Source organism: Phragmites australis, chromosome 2 (assembly GCF_958298935.1).
Source record: "Phragmites australis chromosome 2, lpPhrAust1.1, whole genome shotgun sequence".
NCBI lineage: Eukaryota > Viridiplantae > Streptophyta > Magnoliopsida > Poales > Poaceae > Phragmites > Phragmites australis.
In genome coordinates this window covers 4,768,056-4,779,255 of record NC_084922.1, presented here as the reverse complement: position 1 = coordinate 4,779,255, position 11,200 = coordinate 4,768,056, and the positions used below count along the sequence as shown (strand labels likewise).

Here is an 11,200-nt window from a genome sequence, read left to right as displayed (position 1 = left end):
ATTGCTATGTTTTAATTAAAGAAAAAACGATTATTGAGGCACAATATTTTCCTTTAGAATGTAGAAACTATTTTATTTACTGCGAAATTCCTTCCAAAAGAAAAATGGGCGACATGTTTGAGAAAAAGAAATAATTGAGAAACAGTTATGCGCGGCCCATATCCAAGCTATACCAGGCCCTCACATCGTCAATAAGGCCCATCATCACCAGCCCACGGCCTCTTCCCGTCTTCACTCGTGCTCGTGCGCCTGCGCCGCGTTTCCCCTTCTCTTCCCGCGACCGAAGCAGCGTCCTTCCCCGCCGCCCCGCCGTCCTCTTCGTCCGCCGGACGCCAAGCCGCCGCCAGCCCGATGCGGACTGAGGAAGCCGCCACGGAACCACCCGCGCCACCTGAGGAAGCCGGCTACCCGACCCTCCGAGGAACCTAGGTAAGGGTCGATGCCTCCACTCCTCCGCATCCCAATTCGCCAACCCATATCCTCCATCCTGACACGAATTTCCTCCATTTTGGGTAGCGGTGCCAGGGCCCTCTCCTATCCATGGCTCGCCGCCTCCTCGCCGGCCACTTCCTCTCGCACCTCCGCCTCCACGCGCAATTCCCCGTGCCTCCTCCCTTGCGGGCTCCGGCCATTACGCGCTGCGGCGGCCTGCCATCGCCTCCGATTCGGGCGCCTCAAGGTGCGAGTTGTTCGAATTCGATCTCTACCTCCTCCCTCCCCTCTAATATCGAACGTGATGATGAATTGTGCGAGCTTAATGCGGTTAAGCAACGAACGGATGCATCAGTACCACCACCTGCAGTGCTTTCTGAATTCTGATACTGCACAGTGTCGCAGTCGAGTTATGTTAGTGTTGTGTAACCTAGTTCACAATATAAATTGGAGAAGGAAATTAAGAAAATGAAGAGGCAAGCCAAGGAAAATGCAAATCTCATTGATGCTGATGACAGTGACGAGTTAAGAAGTATATGCCCTGAGGATGATATGACACTCTGGAGTGGCAGTGAAGATGACGATGACGATGATGTTCCTACTGAGGCACATCCCAATGAACGCAGTGATTCATATATTGATAAGGTGTTTGAATTTGACGAGACACCAAAATATCGCACAATCTCAGAGCTGTTGAATGCTGAGGAGCCACCAGAGCAATCTCCAGGAAAGCAAGCAAGAAAACTTGCCGTAGAAAATGCTCTTAAGAAGTTGAAAAAAGAACCTGATGGACGCAACATCAATGTATTTGACGTTGTCACTGATATAGATATCCCGATTGGTGCATTTGAGAACGTTATTTCAGGACCAGAATATTCAGAGCTGGCGGAGGGCGGACCAAAAAAGCTCAATATACAGTTCTTTAAGAATATACAAGCACGCATGAGGGACCCAAATTTCAAATTTTCTCCAGAGTTGAAGTTAAAGCCAAAGAGTAAGTTAGTGTCTAGGAAAAAGTGGCAGAAAGCACAAGCAAGGAAGAGGAAAAATGATACCTCTCCTCAGAGGTCAGACGGGATGTAAGTTTATCTGTAGTGTTTTTCACAATGAATATGCTCAGTGTGACGGCATAAGCACTTTAAGAAAAAGCATCTATGTTCATATCATTCCCATGTCTGTTCTGTTTGGCAATTAAATGAAGCTCTGAACTCCTTAGTCTATCCAAATTCAGCAAGAAGCTGGGAACATGATTATGTCCATTTGTCTTTAACAGATGTCAGATTTGATGTTCCTCGATTCTCTTTCTTTAGCTTAAGCTTAAAACCTTGGATGTTACATCCAGTTCTAAAAGAACAAATCAGATGTATTCCATATGTATATCAGGATCAATTTTATCATACATGTAGTGACGTTATTAGTGATAAATATTACCATATCGTATAAAAAATAATTTTATTAAAATAAATACTAGAGTTTTAAATAGCACTGGATGAACAAAAGGAAACTCTAAAGAAAGCTTTAGGGCACACAACAGACAATCGATTGGGGGTAACGCGACCTAGGACGCTCCGTCTTCCTTGTAGTTTTTACCTTCATTGATCTCTATGCAATCTTCTCCAACTGAGCGATATTTATTATTGAAAATAATAAGTGTAAGTATATATCGTACTCTACAAATGTGGGAAAACATGACATGAGGGTTTGAGATAAGAAAGCATTGTCTCAGATTTACTGTATCTATGACATCCTAACCTAGGATTCAAAAAGACACAACAATCATATTTACTATGTGTGATGACACCAACATTAAGAGAAACAACTCATCGGATTCCATCTGACTACCAAACTCACCAGGTATCCTACAACATGGCTACCAACTAATTGGGTTACCACCACCGGACTACCAAAACCAATCATCTCAGATCCTCCACTAATCATGAAGAAGTCCAAGCCCGCTTTTGACCATGAGCATGACTAATATATCAGTTTTACACTCTGCAGAGGTTGCACACTTTACCCATGAGTTGTGATTCCCGTGTTGCTTTACACTTCCAGGATGTAGAGCTGGGGTCTCACTATAAGACCTTTACAAAGTGCCTCTTAATCCGTATACACCCACTAAGATTTCACCGTTAACAGGGATTCCATCTACTGCAGAGGTTTGCTCTTGTGCCACTCAACAACCAACTGATGCATACAGAATAAGGCGAGCATCTAATTAATTGGCTAAGCCGTACCCATATAAGTCTTGTGGTTGTGTTGATATGCCGGGTTACATGTCCATGTATTGATCCTTAGGATCCCAAGGAAGTACTACCATCAACCCACATCGCTTACCTGCACATGTGCATATCCGCATCATCATCATACTGCCTCTTGCTCGAAATCCCTATGTTCCATGTTGCTAAAAAGATTACCAGACTAGTTCATGTTGCATAAATCATTAAACATATTAACATATAAACCACATAACTTGACAACACAACTAAACAATTCTACCCACGACATTCAAACTACAACACAGGTGACAAGGATAATCATGGAAGAATCTAGTAAACCTTAGTCAATGGATTCATATTGACAAGCATGCAATAGAAATAAAAGACACACTTTCCTACAATAGGGTCAATGTGATCAAGGACACTTGCCTTTTTTGAAATGCTGCTCAGTATTGTCGAAATCTTGATCTTGAAATCCCTCGAACTATTTTAGAATGTTATCAACTAATTGCGAGAACTATCGACAAACAACATAAAGAAAACACTAAGAACAGCATACCAAACAACATCAAGACGCTATAAAAAAAGCCTATTATCAGAAAGTATTCGTTACTAGGATCATGTGAGCGCAAGAATCACCTAAAATGGAGCTCGTATAAAAAATTTATAAAGGTTTTAAACTACAGGGGTCTTTCTGTAAAAGAACATGGACTATTTGGTAAAATCAAAAAAAATCTATGGGTTTATTTGTAAAATTTTTGGGACATATATGTAAATAAATAAAACTATAGGGGCTAAATATAAAAACAGTAGCTAACAAGGGCCTTTTTGCGAAAACTAAAAAGTATAGGGACTTAAATGCAAAATTACCAAATTAAAAGAATTAATAGATTAATTTTTAATTAGGAAACCCTATTTATTGCATCAACACGCTGACTGGGTTCAAGCGGCTGACGTGGACTGCCACGTCGGACAAAACGTTGACATGGCTCGCAAAGCTAACTGGGATTAAGGTGACACGTGGCGTCCTCTGATTGGTTAGCGAAGGGGTACGAGTTGGGTCTAATCTCGGCCGTGGCCGTTCATCAACGATTGGAGGCAGAGGAGGCGCCTACCTTGGTTCCGACAGGCGGGCACGACGGCGCGGCTCGGGAGGGTTGTCGGAATCGCGCTCCAGCGGCCGGTTTGCGACGGTGAGCGGCAAAAGAGGGTGCGGGGATGACAGCGAACCTCCGTAGGGGTCACGTTGGTGTCAGGGCGGTCTCCAATGGCTCGGCGATGGTGGAGGGCAGCGGTGAAGGCTCAACGACAGTAAGAGCTTCGTGCAGCGGCCGGAACTTGACGGAGATCAGTTGGGGACGTCAATGTGCAAACAGCGACCACAGTCGTGCACTCGGTCGGCTCCGGGGAAGGCTCGAGCGGCACGACGGCGGTGACAAGATGCGGCGAAGCTTCGGCGACGACGCCAAAGCTCTCGGGTGAATTGAACTCAACAAGATTTGAGGGTGCGGTGTGGTGAAGCGCAAAGAGGGTTGGCCGAGGGTCAATCGCGAGTTTTATTGCCGCGGGGAGGAGTGGCAGTTGTGAAGACGAGGGTGTCGTGGAGATTGTGAGATGGCGAAGCGGTTGGGGCGAGCGGGAGGTTAGGGATGATGGGCGGGGTCCACGCGATAGATAGAGGGGGAGAAAACGGGTGTCACATTGGAGGAAATGATCTGCGCAATTTGTTGCTCTTGTATAGTTCCCTTGTATATGAGGCAAATAACTAATGTCCTTTGAGACACTCAGAAGCTATGTGAGTTGGATCAACTATAGCATTGCAGTGTACTGCTGACCTTTGTGGTTGTACACGGTGACTTGTTGTTCATTCTGAGGATTATGGAGATCAGGCTTTAGATCGGACTTGTATTCCTATATCCCTAGAAGCTTTGTACATCTGTCTCCCTTCAGCTGTCATGACGAACTAACAGTTTAATTCACATAATAGTTCCATAGGACATATATTTGTTTGCTCTCACAGTTGTGCTGCAGGACAGCATTACTTTTCTCAGGCTGCTTGCTTATTTTTTCTACTGATTGAGTGCACATGTGCAGATGCTTGCGAATGAGCAGATGTATATTTACAACTTGCTGTTTTCTTCTGTAAGGGACCTATGCACTTTGAAAGATCATACACTAGTTGTCAGGCCTATGCCCAAACAACATGTTTTGGGTAGTTGGGACTGTAGAGATGGGCAAATTGCCTCACTGCCTTTGGGCGTGGGCTGCTGTCCATTAAATAGCCGAATGGCATTAATATAAAGATTACATTCCTCAATAGAGGAGCTAAACTAGGCAGGCAATAATAATAGAAGGAAAGCCTATACTAGGTAAGAGTAAAATAGGAAAGGCTATTATACATAATATCTCTAATACCCGCCCGCAGTCGCAGCGGGAGGAGAACGGAAGCAAAGACTGGTCCGGAACTCCTGGAACAATTGGATTGGAAGACCCTTGGTCATGATATCGGCGAACTGATGAGAGGAAGGCACGTGCAGGACGCGAACTTCGCCGATGGATACCTTCTCCCGGACGAAATGAATGTCGATCTCGATGTGCTTCGTCCGTCGGTGTTGTACTGGATTGGTCGACATGTAGATGGCACTGACGTTGTCACAGTACACCACTGTGGTCGAAGCGAGAGGAACATGGAGTTCCTGAAGAAGCTGCCGGAGCCAACAACACTCGGCCACGGCATGGGCAACCGCGCGATACTCAGCTTCTGCGCTCGAGCGAGACACTGTGGTCTGGCGTTTGGAGGACCAAGACACAATGTTGTCGCCGAGGAAGACACAATAGCCTGAGGTAGAGCGCTGGGAGTCTGGGCAGCCGGCCCAGTCAGCGTCAGAGTAGGCGGTGATGGATGTCACCGATGATGTGCCGATGTGCAAGCCAGCGTCGAGAGTACCTTTGACGTATCTCAGGATGCGCTTGATCAGCGCGAGGTGTGGTTCCCGTGGATTGTGCATGAAGAGACACACCTGCTGAACAACGTATGCCAAGTCCGGACAAGTGAGCGTCAGGTACTGTAAGGCACCTGCAAGGCTCCGGTATTCGGATGAGTTGGCAACAGGGGCACCGTCCAAGCCAGAGAACTTAGCATGAGTGTCCACCGGCGTGAAGGTGGGGTGGCACTTAGCCATGCCCGCGCGACGAAGAAGGTCGACGGCGTACTGTCTCTGAGACAGGAACAAGCTGTCGGAGGAGCGCGTGACGGAGATGCCGAGGAAGAAGTGTAGCTCACCGAGGTCCGTCATGGCAAACTCCGAGCGAAGCTGGCTGGTAAGGCGCTGTAGTAGTGATGTAGAGGAAGCGGTGAAGACGATGTCGTCGACGTACAACAGCAGATAGGCCATGTTGGTCCCCTGGTGGAGGACAAACAGGGACGTGTCGGAGGAGAACGCGACGAAGCCCACCTGACGAATGTAGCTGGCGAACCGTTGGTACCACGCCCGAGGTGCCTGCTTCAAGCCATAGAGGGACTTCTGAAGAAGGCACACATGATCAGGATGAGCAGGATCCACGAATCCGGAGGGTTGCTGGCAATATACCGTCTCGTCGAGGGTGCCGTGAAGGAAGGCATTCTTGACGTCAAGTTGATGAATTGGCCAAGAGCGTGACGTGGCGATGGAGAGGACGGTGCGGATGGTCGCCGGCTTGACCATGGGACTGAAGGTCTCGGCGTAGTCAATGCCATGTTGTTGGGAGAAACCTCGAACAACCCAGCGTGCCTTGTATCGAGCCAGATGACCGTCGGAGTGGAACTTGTGCCTGAAGATCCACTTTCCGGAGACGATGTTGGCGTCGTGTGGACGAGGGACGAGGCGCCAGGTACGGTTGTCCATAAGGGCCTTGTACTCGTCGTCCATAGCCGTGCGCCAATTTGGATCGGCGAGGGCGCTGCGGTAGTTGGTCGGGACGGCAGAGGTAGGCGCGTCCTGAGCCATCAAGGAGATGAACTGCACGGAGGGATCCCTGGCTGCACGGGAATGTGTCACCATCTGATGAGATGCCAAGGCTGAGATTGGAGAGGCTGGTGCCGGGTCTGGGGAGACCGATTGGACCGGCGCAGGGGCCAGCTGGGCAGGCGGCCGCACAGGGACTGGAGGAGCCGGTTGGAGAGCCGGTGCTGGTGCGGGTGGCCGCTGCACAGCCGGTGGGAGGGCCGGCGCTGGTGCGGCCGGCTGCTGAGAGGCAGTTGTCGAAGCAGGCGGTCGTCGGGTGTAGAGCAGGTGAACCGGCAGGCGTGCTGGTAAAGTAGTGGGCGGGGGCTGCACAGCCGGTGGGGGAGATAGTGCTGATGTGGCCGGCTGCACATCCGGCAGGGAGGTTGGATGTGGTCGCCGTGCGTAGACCACGGACACAGGTGGTAAATCCGGCGCATCAGAGAGGATGCCGGAGGAGGCGGAGGTTCGTGGCAGCGATCGCTCAACACCCGAGGGTGGAGCAGTCACCAGAGAGACCTGCAAGGGTGCCATGGCAGCAGTGCAAGGCACCGGCATGGCAGGATCATCGACTAGGAAGTCCAAGTTGGTGTTAGTGGTAGGAGATGATACGGATAGACTACTAGTGCTAGCAAATGGAAAAATGCTCTCATCAAATACAACATGGCGAGATGTGATCACCCGGTTTGTGGTAATGTCAAGGCAGTGGTATCCTTTATGTTGAGGAGGATAACCGAGGAAAACACAAGCCGCACACCGAGGAGCAAGTTTGTTAGCAGCAGTAGCGGATAAGTTTGGAAAGTAAAGGCAATCAAAAACCCGAAGATGACTATATTGTGGTGGCTTTTGGTGAAGGAGAGTGTAAGGTATGGCACCGTTGGTGGAGGAGGAGGGGCATCGGTTGCGGAGATAAGTGGCGGTGGCTAGGGCTTCAGCCCAAAACCTAGGCGGCATATGGGCATGAAGGAGGAGAGTGCGAACAACATTATTGAGAGTGCGGAGCATCTGCTCGGCTTTGCCATTTTGTGGGGATGTGTGAGGGCAAGAGAGACGCAAGATGATGCCGCGGGAAGTGAAGAATGATGTGTTGGCGTGGTTGTCAAATTCGCAGCCGTTGTCAGCTTGAACAGCCTTTAGGTGGAGGCCGAACTGAGTGCTGGCGAGAGCAGCGAGGTTGACTATATGTTGGTGAACGTCGGACTTCTTTTTTAGCGGAAAGGTCCAGCAAAAATGAGAGAAGTCATCAACAATGACCAAGTAGTATAGCGAACCAGATATGCTAGCCACAGGAGAGGTCCACACATCACAATGGACAAGCTCAAAAGGTGCAAGAGTACGTGAAGTAGATGTAGCAAAAGGTAGATGCGCGTGTTTGCCTAGTTGACAGGATTGGCATAGCAAGCGATCTATATTATTACATGCAATGAGCGAATTTTTATTCAAGCTAGCAAGAGAAGCAACCCCCGGATGACCAAGACGCTGGTGCCATAGCTGGGAGGAGGTGGCGAGGTGGGCGCTGGCAGTGGCAGGAGGATTGACAGCAGGGATGGTGTAGAGGTCGCCCGCACTATTGCAGCGCAGCATCACTCGTTGTGTCTAGAGATCCTTAACAGAAAAACCAAAAGCGTCAAACTCGAGAGAGCAATCATTGTCACGAGTGAACTTTCGAACAGATAGAAGGTTGCGAACTAAATGGGGGACTACAAGAACATCGCGAAGAGAAAAAATTGTGGTAGGTGTGTGAAGGAGGGTGTGGCCGCTAGAGGTGATGGATAGACGAGAACCGTTGCCAATAGTGACAGCCGTGTTAGGTGGGGGAAGAGAGGTGAGGAGAATACCGTCGTCGGACACCATGTGGGAGGTGGCGCCACTGTCGACAACCCAGCCGCCGTGTCCCTGGACAGCGAGCTGGTTCAGGGGGGTGATGAGCCCTTGTTGGTCCCATGTTGGTGCAGGGGAGGGCTGAGGAGGCGCAAAGGCGGTGTGCGCCTGTGAAGAAGCGCCAAGGAGACCCTGGGCCGACGACGGGCGCCACTGGCCCCCATGAGAGGGCCACTGACCGCCGGCACCAGAGGCGGTCCATGGATTGAAGCAGAACCACGGACCGGCCGGTGGAGTGGTGCGAACGCCCGGGTGAGCACTATTGCCGCGGCGGTTACGGCCGCCGCGACGACCATTGCCGTTGTTGAAGCCAGAGGAGGCGGCAGGAGCAGGCGTCGGGGTGGAGCGGCAGCCGGACTGGCGGCAGGAAGAGCCACCGGCGACTAAGGCCGTCTCGTTGGCGATCTTCGTCTCATTGGCGAGACGAGTCTCCTTGAGAATGAGCATAGAGCGCGCCCGAGCGAAGGAGGGGAACGGCGTCGAGTTGGCGATGTCGTCGGCGGTGTTGGAGTAGCGGGGGTTGAGGCCGCGCAGCAAGTTGAGGATGAGCTGTGAGTCAGAGACGGGGTGGCTGACGTCGCGGAGGGCATCGGCCAAGGTCTTGACGTGTTGGCTGTAATCAGCGATGGATTGATCGCCCTGAGGAAGGGAATGGAACTGGCTGTTGAGGAAGATGGCACGTGACTCCTTGTTGTCGCGGAAGAGAGCTTCGATCGCAACCCAAAGGTCGCGAGCCGTCTCATCGTCGGCCATTGCGGTGTCCAGGACGGCGGCGGCGACGGAGCCGTACAACCAGCTTAGGACAGCGGAGTCCGCGAGGATCCAAGCGGGATCGTTGGGGTGCGCGACATCAGACCCGTCGATGTGGGAGAGAAGGCCGAACTTCGTGCACATGGTCCGAAAGAATTTGGACCAGCGAGAGTAATTCGGCGTCTTCATGTCGAGGGTTGTCGGCATGTGAGACTTGACGACGATGGTGCAGTATGGGTTGAGGACGACCGGTGGTGCAACATGCGCACCGGTGGCGCTGTTGTCGGAGGCTGAGGCCGCGGCGGTTGCTGTAGCGGCGGCGGCGGCGGCAGCCGCAGCGGTTGCGGCGTCCGTGAGGGTGGTTGGTGGCGCCGACATGGTTGTTCGTGATGGAGAGGAGCAGCGGCGGGCGGCTGCTTCCGTGAAGAACAGTGGCCGGCGTTCGTGAGGAACAGAGGGAGTAGCGGAGCAGTCTCAGGAAGGAAAGAAGGATCCTGATACCATGTAGAGATGGGCAAATTGCCTCACTGCTTTTGGGCGTGGGCTGCTGTCCATTAAATAGCCGAATGGCATTAATACAAAGATTACATTCCTCAATAGAGGAGCTAAACTAGGCAGGTAATAATAATAGAAGGAAAGCCTATACTAGATAAGAGTAAAATAGGAAAGGCTATTATACACAATATCTCTAATAGGGACTTTGAAGATCAAGGTTACTCATTTTATCGAGGAGTGCATATTACTAGTGATTATTGCTAATGCTAACCTTCTGGTGAAGCTAATATTGTCGTTTTAGTACACCGTGTTTGATAGGTTGGAAGATTCAGCATGAATGTTAAAAAGTTGAATTTGACCTAGAGTCATCCAAAGTTGCTCAATCTGGCCTCTTATCATGCTAGCTGGATCAGATTGTCCTGCCAACTGGGCACAAAAATAAGCTGGCGAAAGGTTATATTTGATCAGATGCCTGGTGAAATTTGCAAAAGTCAAGGTCTGAAATTTCAGTTCTTTGTAGTATATATTTGATCTGGAGCACTATGGGAATGTGAAAGAGTAATATGCAAATAGTTTACCTGCTTTTGTTCACTTCTACTTTTCAGGAAGGTCAACAGAAAGGAAGCTTCTCGCTGAATCATGCAAGTGAGAGTGCTCGTGCTCTCCTTGTAGTTAACCTTTACTTTATCCACCCATCTCGCCTCAATTATAGCTCCATTCATATTTAATTGCAGCCAAACAGTATTATAAGATTCGCTCTGTTAAGTTTCTTATCTGGAAGCACAGATGATGAATCAATATTTAAGTTGTTGAGTCAGTTGCTACTGCTGAAAATGCTATTAGTTGGCCTGTAAAGCATCTATTGCTGAAGTTTCCTTCGTGAGTATTGTAGTTAGCTGGCTCCACAACCTAATGATCCATTGTAGGCTTGCGGACTAGTTTCGCTGAGGAACTTAAGCTTTCATCTTCCACTTTTGGTCACATAAAGCTAAAGCAATGTATACAATAAGAACGGTGAACAGAAAAGTGTACAACAACACTTCATCTATGGTTTTTAATTGACAAAAGGCGTGTTACTTTGAACCAAGAAGATCTGTTTTATTAGTTTTGGACTAGGGAGTGCTTTCTGCAAAATAGGTTGTCCTTGATCAATTGAATAAGGTGAGTGCAGCTGAAATTGTGAGTTAAGCATAATTTATGGTTCCTAATAAAAAAGTTTGTATTCTGAAGCCTTAGCCTTTGTTCTGAGCTTGTTTAGAATTCTAGTTGTTCAGATCCACCCCTCACCCCCCAAAAGAATAGTTGTTCATTGGTCATATACTAAGATTTTGGATAATGATTATAACTAGTTTCCAATCCATTCCGCAACAAGAACAGTACATTCTTCAAAGTTTTACTAATATACAACTGGAAACATAACCCAAATACCAAAGCTCCAAA

At 49.2% G+C, this 11,200-nt stretch overlaps 1 protein-coding gene across 1 annotated transcript; it reads left to right on the top strand.

Moving 5' to 3' along the window:
* Positions 1–540: 540 nt before the first annotated feature.
* On the top strand, positions 541–1,635 carry LOC133910314 (uncharacterized). The gene is made up of 2 exons (XM_062352815.1): positions 541–679; positions 863–1,635. The coding sequence occupies exons 1-2, from the start codon at positions 541–543 to the stop codon at positions 1,513–1,515; spliced, it is 792 nt and encodes a 263-aa protein (XP_062208799.1). The 3' UTR covers positions 1,516–1,635.
* The last annotated feature ends 9,565 nt before the right edge of the window (positions 1,636–11,200 follow it).